This window comes from Puma concolor, chromosome A2 (genome assembly GCF_028749965.1).
Source record: "Puma concolor isolate L17-30 chromosome A2, mPumCon1.1.hap2, whole genome shotgun sequence".
Classification (NCBI taxonomy): domain Eukaryota; kingdom Metazoa; phylum Chordata; class Mammalia; order Carnivora; family Felidae; genus Puma; species Puma concolor.
This window is the reverse complement of record NC_141668.1, coordinates 114,309,201-114,327,619: the sequence shown is the minus strand read 5'-3', so window position 1 is coordinate 114,327,619 and position 18,419 is coordinate 114,309,201. Positions and strand designations below refer to the sequence as shown.

Sequence of the window (18,419 nt, the reverse complement as noted above, 5' to 3'; positions counted from 1 at the left end):
CCCTGGAAGTTGTAGGCTCTGCTCCCACCACGGCCTGCGGACTCCCCTTGGTTGCCTGACAAGGCACATTCCCTCTGGGGCAGTGTCGCTCCTCCCCAGGCTCTCTGAGAACTTCAGGTCCCCGGGAAGAAGTGAAGAGCAAGAATCAGCCTAGAACTAGGCCAGGACTAGTGTGCCTAGCCAGGCTAGGACCTGGACAATGGTTTGTGTAGTGGGGGTGACAACAAGAGGGGCCCCCTTCTCTGGGTCACTCTGTGGCTACAGTGCAAATGTGCACAAATGGGCCACCAACACGGCCCGTGTCCCAGCAAGCACAGAGAAGGTTTTTACAGAGAAGGTCGATACCTGAGCTCCCTTTTTTCTTTCTTTCTGGGCTTCTTATTTTCGGTTTATTTCTAGGAGTTTACTGTTTGCTTAGGAAAGCAGGCCCGTGGTAAAAATGTTCAACATTACAAGAAGATACAACAAAAACTTCATATGCCCCCCACCTCCCACTCAGAACAAACATGGAAAGAGGTTTTGTGGTATCTGGTCGGAAATATTCAGGAGCTCTGTGTGTGTGTGTGTGTGTGTGTGTGTGTGTGTGTGTTTATTCCCTGTGCTGTATTTTAAAGAAAACACCCAGCAGCTCCCTCTGCCCCTATCCTGTGGCTTCCCTCTGGGCCTTTAAATCCACCCACTCGGCTAGAAAGGCCGGCTGCCTCCTCCCTCCAGAAGGCACACATATTTGTGGACGCTGGCACCAGATTTTCCTCGTCAGCAGGACTCGAGGGAGGCTGTAGCCTGGCACGGGGCAAACAGGGGGATTGTTGAGCTGCAAAGAACGGTCCCTCTGTGCCCCATGAAGGCCCAAGTTGGGAGACCAGCTCCCCCTCCTCCCCACTCCAGCAGATCTGGGGCTGGAGCGAGGGCGGAGCTTGGAGACCTGGCGAGGGCCCAGCCTGGCTGCCAGCTGGCCATTGGGTGACCTTGAGCATGCCCTGGCCTCCTCCGGGCTCCTGACTCGATGCAGAAGCCCAGGGCATGCAGCAATCTCTCTGAGAGGACTGAGGGTCTGTCTCCTTGAAGACCCAAGCAAGCCACATGTCACCCTTTCCACCTGAGTTTAAGCCCGTGACGTGGGCTGGGGTTTTCACTGCCCTCCTGCTCAGATTTGATGGGATTCCATGAGGCAGCTTAAGTCAGTGTAAGTTTTGCTGATGTTTTCTCTGTGGGCCTTGTGATTTCTGGACCTGCCGGTGGCTTATCTCTGCCGTGGAAATCTCCCAGAGGGCTTTCTCTGGGGCTTTCCCTCTCCCAGGGCCTAAGAAAGGAAGGCACAGGTGGCTGCATGTGGCCACATGTCCTGCATGCATGATTACAAGTCCTTACTGGAAGGGCTCCCTGCCCCCTTGAAGGAAGAGCCAGATCCACTGTCAGTGTGAGGAGAGTAATAGCAGGGACCCCACCCAGTGGGGCGGAGCTCCAGGCGCTTCTAGTGTACAGATGTTCAGGTTGTGCACTGTATGAGAGCAGTTGGCAAAGAAAGAAATGGCAGTCTTGCCAAGCGTGGGCGTAAGAGGCTATGTCCACCAGAAGAGGGCGCCTTTTACAGATTCACATATGGGAGCCCTGCCTGCTGGTGGTAGAACCAGCCTTGAGCATGCTGACTGGCAAAGGAGAGATGCCTGGGAATGGGTTCTCCTCCCCACTTAGGCAGCCCTCCTATGCTTAATTTTTTAGACTCTCTCTCCAGGACTCTGTTGGTAACCTCAGGGGCAAGGGAACTCCATTCTCCTCCGTCTGCGTGAGTGGCTCAAGCAGATCCAGCCCGGTGAATCCTGAGGGAACTGGGCCATATGCCTGGCTTCAGGGGCCACAGAATGGCTTCAGTCAAAACAGACCTGGGTCCACGTCTCAGCTCTAGCTTTTCCCGGCTGTCTGCTCCTGGTCAGGACATCGGTGCACAGACCCTCCACTTCACCGTGTATTAATATCCCCCTCCCCAGAACTCAAGTAGGAAGGACCTTTATTTCCCTCTGCGCCTGGCCCCTTGAGAAATGAATGCTGTATTTACGAAGGCATGTTAATCTGGGGACAGGGACTCACGTGAACTAGACATAACTAATTTCATCCACAAATATTTCTGAAGCACCTAGTATGTGCCTGGCACTGCACTGGAGCTGAAATAAATGGGGAATCGAGCAGACACGATCCTTATCCTCACACAGTTGTGCAGCATAAGAGAGGGAGACGCTCCCCTGAGCAGCATCCACGGTGCTAGGAGACATTCCTCGATGGGGCCTGTGAGGAGGTCAGGCAAGGCCTCCCTGAAGGAGCTGAGGCATGCAGGTGGAGCCGGGGTTAAGTAGGTGAAAAGAGAGAGACGTGTGCTGGACAGAGGGACTGGCCTTTGCAAAGGCCCAGGGGTAGGAGCCAACTTGCTGGATAAGAGGCTGAGGCCACGCGGTGGGGGAGGGCAGAGGCCGAATCTGCGAGGCCTTGTGGGCATAGCGAGGAGTTTCGTACTCATTTCTTAAGCAGTGAGGAGCCAGGGTTCGAAGCAGGGCAGTGACATGTTGTTAGATTGAAACGTCAGTGAAATTGGGTTTGAGCCCTGCTCTGCTTCCTAACCCAGCCGCCCGCCCTCTGTACAAGGAGAGCTGGGGAGGAGGGGGCCTTAGATTCTTCAGGCAGAATGGAAGAGGTTTGAATGAGGAAGCTTTGGGCGGGGTCCGCGGGCTGGCTCAGCCGCCCCTCTCTACACCTGCTCCAAGGCTGGGCGGTCTGGCCCGCTGTGTCCAGTCTGGGAAGGCCAGGCTGCAGTTCTCCAGAAGGGCGAGAGGTGGCGCCAGCGCCCCAGCGGTGGCCGGTGAACGCCGCCCCGTGCCAGGACCAGCCTAGTGAGTGGTGGGATTGGGGCCACTCTGATCAGGCCAGGGCCAGCCACACTGCCCCCTGCTCCTCACCCGCACCGTGACCCAACACCCAGACTGCTGGTTCGGTGGCTCTGGCCTGCAGTTTTCGCCACCCTATCTTTCGTCCTCTCCAGGGAGGGCTCCACCAGCTGTGCCCTGAACTGTGGTCTCAAACCGATCATAATCTGCCAGCAAGCCCAACCTGGGGACTTCTGGGTGAACCCCCACTTTACAGGACAGTGCCGGGGTCCTGATCTCTGATCTGCAGTTAATGAAGTCCCAGCCTCACAGGGCGGACAGGGGCATTGACAAGTCGCGTGTGTAAAATACAGAGTGCCCAACAGTTAGTCTAGCCAGTGCTGGACATCTAGCAAGCCTTCAGAGCCTGGAAGTCCCTTCCCCAGCTCCACGTGGCCCCTGTCCCTCGCACTGGAGTTAAAGCACAAAAGGAGCCGATGTGTGTCGAATGAAGAAGTGCCCTTTCCAACCAGAGGCTGCATCCCAGAGTGGGGACCCTCGTGGCTTGGACCATCCACCGTATCGAATCCCGCTTCCCTGTGATCTGTGCGTCTTGCATTTTGTGCGAGTGCCTTGGTACTTCTGGGCCTCTGTCCCTTGGGTAAGATGTGGACTTTGCCCTCTGTGTGGCTGGGAAGGTTGCTGCGCCCCAGTGTGAGCGCCGTGGAGCACCGGGCACAGAATCAGTGCTCCGGAAGTGGCAGCCGCGGCCACTGCTAGTGTACCTAACTGTCCCTAGCGTAGAACTCCAGGTGACCACCAAAGGAGGCCAAGGGAAAGGAGCTAGAGGCTGCATCGCAAGCAGCCTACAGCAGGAGGGAACTTACTAGAAGGTAGCGTTATCCCTAGACTGTCGAGGAAAAATGGGAAGCAAGCCTGGAACAGGGCCCCTCCTGAGAGCAGGCGTCAGGATCCACTAGGGATGCCTCCCAAGAAGGAGGTGCCCACTGATCCGTACTTAGGCACTCGCAGGAGGGGCCGAGCCCGTGAGACGCCCACCGGGGGCAGCCACCATAGGGATATTGGCCCACTGTGGGAGGGAACAGGAGGGGTCTTGGGAGAAGAAATGGCCTCAAGGAAGACAACCGGGTTCCAAGCCCCGTGCCCCCACTCCTGGCTTCCCATCCCCATGCGCGGCGGGGATTACCCTTAACCAGGGTAATAATTACCGCAGACGTAGCTGACATGTTGAACAAATTGTTGTGTGCTTGTAATTACAAATTGCATTTCTAACACTCCAGGGGGTTCCCAACCTTGATATCTTTGCTATTAGACACATAAATTATACTCACTTATGGAAATGGCGAGAGAGACCAAAATTGTCTGTGCGTTGTGCTGCGTAAGGGATGCTCGTTGTGGATCCGCTCCAGGAGTCTGGGGTGGCCCAGTCTGGGTCTTAAGGTTTACTCTTATTTCGTGGGGTGGGGTCACATTCCCTTACCAGCTCCAGGCCGGCTTGGCTCAGAGGCTCCTAGGCTTTCCCTCCCCAGGCCTACAGGTTGGAATCCCAGCTCTGCCACTAGCAGGGGAGCGGCCTCAGGGCATACCGCTTAACCTCTCTGTGTCTCCCTTTCCTCGTGGGCTATGCAACAGGACTTGACAACTGGCCGCAGGAGAGCTTATGGGGAGCACTACCCAGCATTCGGAGATGCTCCCCGGGGGGGCCTGACCTTGTGGGATGGCAGCCTAGTCTTGTTCCCAAAAGGATGGGAAGAGGGCCTTGACCTCCCCGCCAACCCCCGCCCCCCCCCCCTGCCCCTCCACTGGGCCCAGGCCCCACCTGGGCCCTCCCCGGCCTTCTGCGGGGGTCAAGTTACACTACATGCTTAAGGATATTTCTTGTTGGAAAAAAGCGTACTCTCAGATCCCTGAGACCCGAGCCACATGAAATGATTCCAGGTGAGCCACAGATTCAGCGTTCGGTAACAAGGAAAATAATCACGTGGGACCCAGAAGAATGCTATTCCCTTCCCAATGCTCTTCCGGCCCTTCCAAGTATTTCAAGACCAAAGTGTCAGTGGGTGCTAAAGTTCTTTAACGCCTCTTTATCACTCAAAAGAAGGCTTAATTGTATCTTATTGTTTTATAGGAAGTTATATAGTCACTTGGTTCAACAGTTAAAGATACAAAAGGCACACAATGAGCACTGAGCTGCCCTCCCGGCCCTGTCAGGTTCCCCCAGAGGTAACTGCCATCCGGATACTTTATGCATATGTCAGCCTGCATGTGTTTACTCCTCTCCCTTCCTTCTGTACCCGAATACAGCATTCATCACCTTCCTGGTTTCACCTGGCAATATATCGTGTATCTCATTCCCGATCAGGATATAAAAGTGATCCTTCTGTTTTATGGGTGCCTTCTATAACACGGATTCTCCGTACTTAACTAATTCCTGTGTTAAACAAACACAGAGCGGGACTAGAGCACAGGCCGTCTGCGGGTGACAGGATCCAAGCAGGATTTTATAACGGTGTTTTGGTGATTTGTTTTTATGGGAAAACTGAATTTATTCTCAGTGAGACTGGGATTCTTTGTTGATGGAGCAAATATATAGTTTCCCTGATATAAAGAATAGTGTTAAGTAATCGGTATACAGGTGCTATGTGGTCATTGGGAAAACCAACCTGGGGCTAAATCCAGGCCGCTTTTTTTTTTTTTTTTTTTTAATGAACTGGTTTCTTCTGCTCTTTAAAAAAAAATTTTTTTTAATGTTTATTTATTTTTGAGAGAGACAGACAGAGTGCGAGCGGGGGAGGGGCAGAAAGAGAGGGAGACCCAGAATCCGAAGTGGGCTCCAGGCTCTGAGCTGTCAGCACGGAGCCCGATGCGGGGCTGGAACTCACAAACAGAGAGATCATGACCTGAGCCGAAGACGGATGCTCAACCGACTGAGCCACTCGGGCGCCCCAAATCCAGGCCACTTCTGCCAGCAGAATTCTGCCCCCTTCATCCTGTGGCCTCATTCCTCACTGCTCACCCGTCCCCACTCTTCGCACTCCACATAGATGTAGATTTTGTGTGTACGATATATGATTCTACTTTCCCAAGCAAACCAAGCTTTTGCCTATGCTGTTCCCTGTACCTGGAGTGCCCTTCTCTTGCCGGGCCACCCCGTGAATTCCCTTTCGTGCCACAAATCCCAAGACAGGCATCACCTCTTCCAGGAAGCCTTCCCTAAATGGCCATCCCCCCAGCCCTCTGCCAGGTGGCTCCCATACTGCACTGGTGGCCCGTTTCAGTGCCCTGGCTAGTGCAGATTCATCAGAATCACCGAGAGTGTGGAAATTTGCATTTCCGTTGATTTGAGAACCACCGGTGGTATGGGAAGAACACAGGCTGAATGTCAGTGTAGAGGTGGGTTCTAATCCCAGCTCCGTCCTTTACAGGTTGTGTGTCTTTGGACAAATTACTTAGCCTCTCTGGGCTTCAGGGCCTCCGTGATAAACTGGGATGCCTACCCACCGTATAGAGCGGCTGTCAGGATTATGTGAACTCCTGTGGGAACAGGGCTGGCACCAATGACTCTGATTTGCCTGCAGTCCCTTTACCCACCAAGCTTCCGGAAGGTAGGGCCCACGCCTCTTTGGTTCTGCATCCTCTGAGATACGCAGCCAGTGCCTGACACGTAATAGGTAATCATAAATGTTGGGGGCGGTTGTTGAAACGCATTCAGGAACGCCCACGTTCTCCGTTATAGATTTATTCAAACAATGACTCAGACATCACACATATCCCGCATCCATTAATTCCGAATCAGTGGAGTCGACTCAAGCTGGTTGCCGTCTTCCTCCCCCTGGGACAAAGGAAGGTGTTTAAATCAATAACATAAAGACGATTGCAGAGGGGAATGTTTAACCCACTTAAGAGAAGCTGTCGGTTAGGAGCACTTAGTGGCATCCGTTCGCCAAACAGGCGTCCCCAGCACTTGTTATAAATGAACGTTATAAATTCATTAAGGGAGAGGGCCGCTGGGGCACTGGCTTGGCACCCCCGCGGTAGCTGTTTCTGTGGTATGCACGCACTGCAGAAGAGTAAGCCAGCTGCTTCCCTACTTCCAGGCATTCCCTGGAACGCCACGCGTCTGGATCAGTGGTGGCCGGCTGGGACGTTCCGAAACAGAGCCAGGCCTTGCAGATTTCTGTATTTCTTTCTAGATTTCCTCACGTTACCTGCTCCCTTTAATACAGATGGGCCCCGGTTTAAGCAAAGCGACTAGGAAAGAACCCTGAATACGTCAAGGATGGTCATTCACTTTGCTTAAAGGGATGCCTCTTTTATTGATAAAGTCTTGAGCGGCTGGATCCCGTAAGCAACGGGCACGCCGGAGATGAAAATGGGTAGACTTCCAGAGACTATCTGTGGTGTAAAAAGGGGCGCTGGCCCCGACAGAATAAGACAAGGGTGAGAACGGGGAGCGGGCAGGGGGCCTGCCATTTCCAGCTCACAGGGCTCGTGCCATCGCTCTGGTTGTCCTGAGTGAGAATGACTGGGTCAACAGGACTCACTCATTTATCAGACATTTATTGAGCACGTACTGTAGAGCAGGTGCCATCTGGATCCTGGGGACACCGTGGTAAACAAAGTCCCCTCCTTCACATGAAGATCTTCGTTCTGGTGGAGGGGACAGACCGTAAACAAGCAAGTAATTAAGCAAGATAAATATAGGCTGGGAGATGGGCTTCACAGGGAATTAGATGAGCTAGAGAGAACGGGGATGTGCTTTACCTGGGGGTGTCCCAGAAGGTCCCTCAGAGGAGGTGACAGCAAGCGGGCCGCCGTCTGTTGGAACATGTGTGTGCGGTCTCAGAGCCCTTCACATGTGGGGTCTGTCTCTTTCCCAGACTGTAGGCGTGGGGGTGGGGCTTGGAACCACAGAACCTAATTCCTCCTTCCTCTCTCAAACTAGTTCAGGGGGCCCTCTGAGCGTGAGCTCAACCCCAGGGCAGGCTTGTTGAGGGAGGAAGGGAGAGGCACAGGCAGCTGGGGAGAAGGGAAAAAGGCAGGACCGCTTGCCCGATTTGACCGCACCCAGGCCTCTGGGACGCCTCAGCAGAACTGGCAAAAGCCTCAAGTCCTTCCCAGGCCTGGCCACCACGATGCCCCTCCTGCCTCTCCCCAGCTGCTCTCCACTCCAGAGGGGAGGTGGGGCGTTCCCCGGGGCAAAAGGAACCGGGATTTGTGACCGGGGTCCTGGGAGCTGGCGAAGCGGGGGCAGTGGGAGGCAGAACTCTTGCTGGGGGCCCAGCACTTGATATGTCACTGAAGTCTTTGCAACAACCTCAGTGATATGCGTTGTTATCCCTTCCCACTTGACAGAGGAGACTGAGGCTCAGAGAGGCCATGCCCGAGACCACCCTGCCAATAAGGGGACAGGGCCGGGAGTCTGACTCCATAGCCGGTGGGGCATGTGGGGGCTAGATTTGCTTTTGTTATTTCCATTTTATCAGCCACGAAGGGAAATGGTCTTCTGCGGGGGACTTCTTGGAACTAAACCTTGAAGACCAAAGGGAATGGTGTTATAAGCACAGACTTGGGAATCAGACAGCCCTGGGTTCAAATCCTTACTTACTAGCTGCTTGGCCTCAAACAAATTCCTTAACCTTTCTTCTTTTTTTTGTTTAATGTTTATTTATTTGTTTTTGAGAGAGAGAGAGAGAGAGAGAGAGAGTGCATGTGCACACAAGCGGGGGAGGGGCAGAGAGAGAGAGGGAGACAGAGAATCCAAACAGGCTCCAGGCCCTGAGCTGTCAGTGCAGAGCCCTGACACGGGGCTTGAACTCATGAACTGTGAGGTCATGACTTGAGCTGAAGTCGGATGCTTAACCGACTGAGCCGCCCAGGTGCCCCATTAACCTTTCTGAGGCTCAGTTTCTCTTTCTGGATGATAGGATGAGGACAATAATAGTAGTATGTTCCTTAGAAGGTTATTATAAGGCTTAAATGAGATGATAGGTAAAGCATTTAGCATGGAGCCTGCATTCAATAAGCACTTTGTGTAGGGGGAAGACCAGGCAGGTCTAGCTTCGTGGTTACGTTCATGGTCTGCAGGCCAAATGGACAAGTGCTCAAATCCCTATCATCCAGCCTCTAGGTGTGTGGCCTTAAGTAAGTTACTCAACCTCTCTGAGCCACAGTGTGTCTGTAAAATGGAGGGTTGTTGAGCATTAAATGCAATCACTTCTGTAAAGTGCCTGACCCAGAGTGTGTGCCCCATGATGGGTGGCCTTGGCCCTCTTCGGGAGGTAGCAGTCCCCGGACTTAAGGAAGAGGCAGGTAGAGGCAGGGAGGTGGGGAAAGGAGGTTCAGAAAGACCCATCCACTTGCCCAAGAGGCAAGATCGAACATGAGATGCTGGGAAGCCAGGTTATGACGCCACCAGGTGCCCACGCCGTGAGCCTTCCCACTCTGTGGGGGCAATGGTGGCACAGGGGAAGGGACTACCAGGCTCTGAAGGCCTGCTGGGTATCCGGCACTGGCTAGGCAATTATGGGTGTTCTTGCCAAGCCCCGCACCGCTCCTGCAAGGAAGGTGTACAGGTGAATACACCGAGGCCCCAGGAAGCTGTGTGACTCACCCGAGGTCACATAAGGGGATTGATAGGGAGCTAAGATGCATGTCCAGGCCCACTGGCCACAAGGCTGCCTCTTCCACCTGCAGCGGAGAACTGAGGTCCCTCTCAGGTCCAGAGAGTGGACACAGAGGGGTTGGACCTGGAAGAGGCCTGGAGTCATTTTCCTGGAGCTGTCCCCAAGGGAGGGCTGACTCCCTCCGCATAAGCATCGTGGGCCCTGCCCCTCTATCCCTGAGGATCTGGCGGTGGCTTCCTTCTGCCACCAGCCAGGGAAAGGAGGGGTGAGTTTGAGGGGCTGAGGTGGGGGTCACTTTTGATTGTATCCAGGGGGCTGGCAGGGCCGCCTGATGGGAAGTGTGGTGCACAGTGTGATTCGGGGGTCAGTGCAGGCTCAGGGAAGAGCCCTTCACTGGTGAAGGTAGCAGCTCAGATGTTTGCTTCTAAATTTCTTCCTGATGTCGTCAGGCCTCTTGAATCCTGCGAGAAGACTGGCAAATGGCCATTTCCCGTCCACTTGAACCGAGACCATAATTGCAGTAGCTGCACTCAGAAGCCACAGGTCTGTTCTCCACAGGCCCTGCCCGCTCACCTCCGGGCCAAGCAGCCAGCTTATCTGGCTGGGCCCAGCAGAGGGACCAGGACGGATGGAGCGTGCCCACAGGAGTGGCCAGACCTAGGAGGGATGCAATGAACACCTTGTGACCCACGGCCACCACCACCACCTCTGTTCCCTTTTATGACGAACTATCACCCACTGGGTGGTAGGGGTCGCAGTGGGTGCTCGGGACCTAGAAGCATGGAGGGCTTCTTGGAGGAGGTGATCATTCCCAGCTGTTTTGTTCACATTGTCAGTCACTGAGCACATCCTGAGTTTTTCAGAGCTCCTACGGAGCCATCCTATAGTGGTACGGGGTTTTGTTTCGTTTCGTTTGGTTTCTCCTTGCATCTGACCCTGTGTCCTAACCATGCGGTTCTGTTATTGCAACCCCTCCCTAAGGATTTTCCCATGCCCTCACAGCCTCTGTTAATCCCCTTGTCAACTGTTGGCATAACAGAACTGCGTCTAATTTTTATTGTTCATTTAAAGACCACAGGAAAACAGCCTTCTTACACCTCAAACCACAATGGTTCCCTGACTCTGTGGTTTGCTTTGTCAGAGCAGTGGGGAAGGAGCCATGGAAAGGAAGTCAGATGACCAATTCTTGGCTGTGCCCCAGAGTGACTTGGGGAAGTGTTCCCCCCCTCCCTAGGCTCAGGCTCCTCACCCAATAGTCAGGCAGCACTGGGTTCTGGTGACTCTTTCCAGCCCTGAAGCCCTAGGCTATGCTAACGTTAAAGCCACTTGAATCTCAACCGTCGCGGTCCAGGTCTTGGCGAACCCAAGTACTGCTGAGCTTTTATGGTTGGGACTTAACTCCGCTGGTGGCTAGTCACGTAGAGCAGTGGCGGCGTCTGAACCCCACCACCAGGAGAGTGGATGGAGAGCCATTGTCCCTGCCTCCAAGGTGCCCACAGTCTAGGTGGGGGGTTCTCTCCCCACCTAGGGGATGGGGCACCAGGGAGAGGCTTCCCCTGTGATATTTGGGCTGTGTCTTGATGGTTGAGTAGGACGTTGCCAAGCAGATGAATAGGGCAGCCCAGGAAGTTGGAAGAGCATAAGCAAAGGCACTGGAACAGACGAGTGCATGGTGCATTCTGGGAGGAGCTATATCGTAGCTAGGTAGCTGGGAAGGAGGCTGGAAAGAGTCAGGGACTGAATGATAACCAGTGAAAAATGCTTGAAATTTTTGAAAGTAACCTGTCCCTTAAGATCAGCTTGATTTGTTTGGAAATTTTCTCTACTGGGGGGGCTGACTGGCTTCTCTGAGGTAACACTACACAATTCTGCATTCTGCACAGCTGTGTCTGGTTTTCCACAGCATGCAACACTCAGACGAATAAGTTCTGTTCAGTACGGAACCCACGCCTCAGTCACCCAGGCCGTATGCTGGATTGTGCGAGTCCTGCTGTGTCGTGCCGACAATGGGGTGCTGTGGCCCAGGAGGCAGGACTCCTGGGCCGGTGTCTTTGTCTGTGGTAGTACCTGGCCACACACACCCCAGGGCACATCCCTTTGGCACCCTGGGCCTCAGTTTCCCTGTCTGTAAAATGAGGGCTTGTGCTGGAAGGATGATCACAGCGCGTCCTCCTGGACCCAGCATCCTGGCTGTGAGATAGGGAAGTCCATTCAGTGTTATGAACAGATTAATGATCAACAGGCACTGAGAGGGGAACTCGACTCCAATAACGCAACTCCAATTGATTTTCGTGGCTGTCAGTAAGACACCACCTACTTGAAGGACAAGGAAACCAGGGTGGCCCGAGAGGTGACTTAAGTACGGTACGGAATTTGGGGTCTTTGAGGACTGGCTCTGGAGGGCTTGAGTCTCCCACAAGATGCAAGACCTCTGGTCCCGTGGGTTGCTGTGACTTGTATTGATTTCTGTATTGCACCGGCTTTTTTTTTTTTTAATGTGTATTTATTTTTGAGACAGAGAGAGACAGAGCATGAATGGGGGAGGGTCACAGAGAGAGGGAGACACAGAATCTGAAACAGGCTCCAGGCTCTGAGCTGTCAGCACAGAGCCCGACACGGGACTCGAACCTACGAACCATGAGATCATGACCTGAGCCGAAGTCGGACACTTAACCGACTGAGCCACCCCAGGCACCCCTAAAGTTCTGAAAACTATAAAAGGGTATAAGAGGATGAATCACTGAATTCTACTCCTGAAATCATTATTGCATTATATGTTAACTAACTTGGATGTAAATTTAAAAAAAGGGGTGGGGGGAGGGCATAGAGTGAAAAGTCCTCCTTTCTCCTTCCCACCCCTGTCCTAACAAGTCTTCAGGCTTAGAGGGCAGAGGCCCATCTCCAGGAATCTCTGGAAACCCTAGTTTCCCTTCCCAGAGGCCACCACCGGTGCCTGTTTCTTGGATCTTCATTAAGAAATAGTCTATGATCATATCATGCTATATAAGCACACTAGTGCTCTGTATATTTTATTGTAAATACATATCACAGTTTTCTGAACTTTTTTTTTTAATTTTTTTTTTAACGTTTATTTATTTTTGAGACAGAGAGAGACAGAGCGTGAACGGGGGAGGGGCAGAGAGAGAGGGAGACACAGAATCGGAAAAAGGCTCCAGGCTCCAGGCTCTGAGCCATTAGCCCAGAGCCCGACACGGGGCTCGAACCCATGGGCCGCGAGATCGTGACCTGAGCTGAAGTCGGACGCTTAACCGACTGAGCCACCCAGGCGCCCCAGTTTTCTGAACTTTTAATCACAGTGTCACATCTCAGATCATTTCCTGTCAATGTGTATGGTGCTGCCGCCATCTTGTTAACGTAGGACTCCACTGATGGGCGTATTGCAGGTTACTTAACTGGTCCCCATCGAGGGACATTGCAAGTCTCCTCCTCCTTGTTCTGTGTTACAAAGAACTAATATCCTCGGACCTAAGTCTTTGTACACACGGGGAAGGACCTCTGTAGGCGTCATTCGTAGCTGTGAATCGTCCCATCATGTGGCCATCTTGTCTGAAGGTCACCTGGCCGGGCCCTATAGTTTTAATCGCCACCTTCCCCATGACATACGACTTCTGCTTTTCCAGGGTTTGTCCACAGCAGGCCTGCACAAAACACTTTATTTTAAAAAAGCAGGCAGGGGGGGCGCCTGGATGGCGCAGTCGGTTAAGTGTCCGACTTCAGCCAGGTCACGATCTCGCGGTCCGTGAGTTCGAGCCCCGCGTCAGGCTCTGGGCTGATGGCTCAGAGCCTGGAGCCTGTTTCCGATTCTGTGTCTCCCTCTCTCTCTGCCCCTCCCCCATTCATGCTCTGTCTCTCTCTGTCCCAAAAATAAGTAAACGTTGAAAAAAAAAAAATTTAAAAAAGCAGGCAGGGGACCAGATTTGATTCTTAGGCCGGATTTATTCAACTGCTGAGCACCTCTGTGCCCCAGGTCTCATAGTAGGCCTGAGGGAGGCCTGGCAGTGGCAATACAGCTCATTGGTGTGATGGGAGGGCAGGTACAGAGTAAACCTGGGAGTGTGTAGGAGGCCTTTCTAACTTGGACGAGGGGCTGGCTAGGGGTGGCTTTCTGGGAGAAGTGACAGTGAAAGCCAAAACCCAGAGCCTTAGCCATGAGCCAGACACAGCGGGATTTGGGGGGTCTGAAAGAAGTATTTTGCTGCTGGAGGTGCTGTGTGTACGCAAGGGGCATCATGAATGTCCAGGGCTGGAGAGATAAGCCTCAGTCAGGGCACACGGGCCTGGAGCCGGCCGTGTGGAGGGATTGGCCTTCATCCCGGCAGCTCCAGGAGAGGGACTGCAGAGGTTGGCTTTCGGGTGACGAGGCACTACATACATGTCTGATGGAAGCAGAGCAGGGAGGCTGTCAGAAGCCAGGTGGATTGGGATGAAGTCGGTCATGGCGCGTGAAACAGGCCAAGGCAAGCGACTCAGGGCTGAAACCTAGGACGGGACAGTGCAACTAAACATTTTCATGACTTTCTTGAATCTTACACCCTATATATGGGCTCCTACTCATTCCTCAAGGCCTAGCCCCAAAGTCCCTTCATCTTGGGAGCCTCTCATGGGGCAGAGTTACAGGCTCTTCCTCCAGATTATCTTAACATCATACTGGGGACACTTGTCACATCAGTGTCCCATTGAGGCCTCAGATGACAGGCACAGAGTAAGCACTAATAAATGCTTGCTACATTAAATTAAACGGCAAGGAGAATCTGCCAGGGTAGATGTGGTCCATGAGCCACACTTTACCGTTGAGAAACTGCAACTCGGAAGGCTAAGCAATTTGCCCAAACGGAATATGTAAGAAATCTGCCCCGTCTAGTCATTTTAGCAGAAAAATTGGCTCTCTCTGCCTCTCCAGGCTGGAACTTTTTCGCTCACCTCCCGATTCCCTACATTATTAATCTGCGAGGCAGTTAACCCAGCAAAAGCAAGAGGTACACTTTGTAGGAAGATAAAACAGAACAAGAGAATTAAGAGGCATTTGGTTTCCAGGGACTCCATCCTCTGGTATTCCAAATACTGAAGGGGAAATTCAACCCCCTTCTTCTAAATCCCGGCCGGAACCATGTCGCCAAGACCATCCTGGCAGGCGGCTAAGGCCGTGGGTCTGGACAAGTGCCTGGAATTCTTGGAGAATCCAGGTCGTGAGGCTGTCGGAGCCCGTGTCTGGAGTGCTCCAGCAGCTGGGCTGGGGGAATTCTCTTGGCTCCATTTATTGCAGCCTATTTTTAGAGGGCCGTTCAAGCTGGGGTGGGAGTTTTCCACCACCCCCAACTGGACTATTTCAACCCTATCCCCTCCTAACTCCCTCCTCTCCCAGCCAGGCCGCTGGATGTGGTAGCAGTTTCTGAGCAGCGTGTCTCAGCAGTCTTCTCCTTCCAGAACCCTTGTGTGTAGGTCCTTTGGTCCATCTTCCTGATTCCGACCATCTTGGTGGGTAGGAGGTGATAGCTCATTGTGGTTTTGATTTGCATTTCCCTGATGACTGGTGATGTTCGACCTCTTTTCATGTGTCTTGGCCCTTCATATATCTTCTCTGAAGAAATGCCTATTCAGATCCTTCGCCCATTTTTTTAACTGGGTGATTTACCTTTTTATTGTTGAGTTGCAAGAGTTCTTTATGTGGCATGGATACTATACCCTTATCAGATATGTGATTCACAAATATTTTCTCCCATTCTGAGTCTTTATTTATTTTCAGTGTGGCAGAGACAACAACAGAAGTGAAGAGAAGATATGTGGAGATGGGCAGTGAGGGGCACTGGATTCCCACTCAGCTTGTTGCCTGGGAACCCTGGTACACTAAACTGCATCTAGGGGTGGCCTTTTCTTGTGCTGCAAGCTGGGCCAGCCCAGCCCTCTTCCTTCACTGTCCCCCATCCCTCCCCACCTCACTTTCCCCATATGGGAATAACACTCATCATTAGGCTTTTTGCACCACCCCCTCCAAATGAAAGCTTCAAAAAGGCACAAGATGATGTCCCTGCATTAGTGGCTTCCTATAGCTTCCTGACTCCCGCAGAACTGCCAGCTGCCTAGCCCTCCAGGAAGTGGATTTGCAGGTGGGGCAGGTGGGGTCTTGTTTGTATCTGTGGCTGCTTGATTGTCTCCCAACCATATTTGGGCATTCCACAAGTGTGGGTAGTGGGTGCTATGCCTGCCTTCGTGAAGCCCAAAGACAGATAATAAACATGTAAGTATGCAAATTGAGCATAGCAAGCCATGACTGCTTATGGTAGGGAGAGCTGAGCAGCTCTGGAAGAGGAAGTGAGGGAAAGCCTCTTAGAATTAACCCAGTTAAGGGTAAGCCTCAGTTTCCTTTAACGGAAAATGGGGCCACTAATAGCTCTACCTCTATCACAGTGTCTTGAAAACCAAATATAGGTAACGAGCTCTAATAGCGAATTAGGATGACTGTGAAGCCTGCCAAGGGCGGGATGTGGGGGGGGGGGGTGTTGAAAGTTGTCTCTGGGTGAGGGAAGAGTAGGAGGTTGGGTAGGCTTAGGGAAAAAGAAGCTGCTTTCATCAGATTCTCACCAAAAAGTCCCCAAATGGGTGTCCCCAGCCTCAGGATGGAACCCACTTTTTTCTCTGGGGCAGGAGCATCAGAGCCCACAAACCACACCTTTCCGGGGAGCAAAGGCCTCATTTTATAAACCGAGGCCAAAGCCGGGATTGGCAGACATTGGCGCCGTCAGCAGAGTAGGCGACAGCCGGTTGGTGTGGGTTTTGTATTTGCTGTGCTTACACGTTGGGGAGGAAGATATGTATGTGTGGGGACTCTGTTTTGGAGGGAGCGCACCGCCCTCCCGGAAAAGATACAAGGGCTGCTGTCCCCCCAGAAAACTTCGCCCCGGCTCTCCTCCGGACTTGGCTCTGCTCGCCCCGCCCCCGTGCGCAGCCCCGCCCCGTCCTGCCCCGCCCCTTGCGTGCAGCCCCGCCCCCGCGCTTCCCCACGAGGCTCCGCGCGGCCCCGCCCCCCCCGGCGCAGTCCGGCCTCCGGCCCCGCCCCTGGCCCCGCCCCCTCACGGGCCACATTCCTCCGGCCGGGCCTCGCTCTGCGCCAGGCGGGCGGGTGGCGGCGGTGGTGGTGTGGTGGTGGAGGAGCGGGCTTGGCTGGTCTGGGGGCTCAGACTTGCGGCCGGGAGTAGCGGGAACCGGCGGGCACTGGACCGGGTGACCCGACGTGGTCGCGTGGCGGGTGGTCAAGTCTCCGGGTGGTCGGGTGTCCGCCCCGGGATCCGGCCGCCCCGGCGGGAGTCGGCAGTGCTCGGCGGGGCCTGGGTCCCGGGCGCCCGTCCCCGTCAGCTCCCGCCGCGGCCGCCATGTGGTGCCTGCACTGCAACTCGGAGCGGACCCAGTCCCTGCTGGAGCTGGAGCTTGACAGCGGGTAAGGGCCCCGGGCGGGGCCGAGGCCGGGGGTCGGGTCGGGTCGGGGCGGGTGGGGGGGTGAGCGCCCGGGCCTTGGGCGAGAGGGCTTTGGGGAGGAGCTGCGCGGACCTAGGCCGGCGGGGCGGGGTGGGGATGCCAGCGGCACCCAGCCATCGCACAGTTGGCGTGCGGTATGTTGTGGGTTCGTGAGAGCCGGGTGCAGTGTTGCCTGCGTTGGTTTGGTAGAGTCTGTCGGGACTGTAAGTGCGAGCGTGTGCCGGAGAGGCTGCGGGGATGGGTGTGCCGGCGTGCGTGAGACCGTCAGGATGTGTGTGGGGAGTGCCTGTGTGTGAGAGAGGGAGGAGGGCTGACAGGGTGGAGGGAGGCTGAGTGGTGTGGGCGCACCCGGACCTGGGACCTGAGTTTGTGCGTGTGAGAAGAAGAGATGGTGTCAGGACGGGGGGGGGGGGGGGGGGGGTGGAGCTTGGGGGGGGTGCACTCCCTGGCGAGTGACTGTTGGGATGGGAGCTTGTGTGGGGGTGAGCTTCCGTGGGAGAAACTGATGGGAGTGGGTATCGGTGCCAGCTGAGAGCGAGCGGACTGGAGTTTGTGAGTCGGAGTGTGGCCCGGGGGCATCGTTGCGGGCGGGCGGAGGCTGCCAGGGAGTCTCCCCGTGGGCCTAGTTCCGCGAGACCCTGGGCCTGTGTCCAGGGTCACGCGTGAGCCGTCAGGGAGACCCTGGGCAAGCGCGTGTGAGGCTGTTTGCAGGTGCTCCAGGTGTGCTCCCGGCCGGGCCACCCAGGAGTGCGTCGGGGAACCTGAGATCTGTGTGGCTGCCGCTGTTGTGTTGAGTGCGGCAGTGAGGGGTCTGCCGGTGGGATGGCGTGTGCGTGTTTATGTGCGCCTGGTGTGCTCAGGGATGGAGTCTTTGTGGGGTCGGGGGAATAAACGTGTATCCCAGAGAGCAGCCCTTTTCTGCTTTGGGGCTGTGGGTGGCTGCCTGAGTGTCCAAGGCCCGCATTTATGGAGAGAGGGAGAGAGAGAGTGTGTGTATGTGCTGAGAATATCGATTTCCTTGCTCCGCTCGCCAGCACAGCTGCCCCCCGAGCTGTCTGCAGGCCCCTCGGAGGAGCCAGGCGGTGGGGCGGAGAGGATTTGTTGACAAGCCGACTGGGCTTGCGTCGGGCCCCCTGGGGGCTGCGGGGGCAAGCCCACCTGCAGCCGTTTGATCTCTGAGTTCAAAAATTCTGCAGTGTGTGTCTGGCAGTTGCACTGAGAACATGGGTGTGTTCCCCTCTGCTCCCTCCTCACCCCAGGAGCCTGGGACGCTGGGCCCTGAAGGCTCCATGGGTGGTTGTGGGGGTGCGGTTCCCAAGAACCCGTTGCTTCTTGTGTCTGGGGTGGGGGCTGGGCAAGCTGCAGCTGCAGGGCCAGCTGTCTAGAATTGGTGGCATCAGTCCGAGAATGGGGGTCACGATATTCA

The 18,419-nt window shown here is 54.6% G+C and overlaps 1 protein-coding gene across 11 annotated transcripts in view; it reads left to right on the top strand.

The window, feature by feature from the left end:
* Positions 1–18,419, top strand: part of IQSEC1 (IQ motif and Sec7 domain ArfGEF 1) — a 508,671-nt gene that overhangs the window by 418,850 nt on the left and 71,402 nt on the right. The window contains exon 1 of one of the 11 annotated variants that reach the window (XM_086697314.1): positions 16,623–16,955. The exons of 9 other annotated variants lie outside the window; for them this stretch is intronic. In XM_086697314.1, coding sequence (XP_086553440.1) covers positions 16,891–16,955 — 65 coding nt within the window. In that variant the 5' untranslated portion in view covers positions 16,623–16,890. Of the gene's footprint in view, positions 1–16,622; positions 16,956–18,419 lie in introns of those variants that run through there. One more of the 11 variants, XM_086697321.1, reaches the window with a different exon arrangement.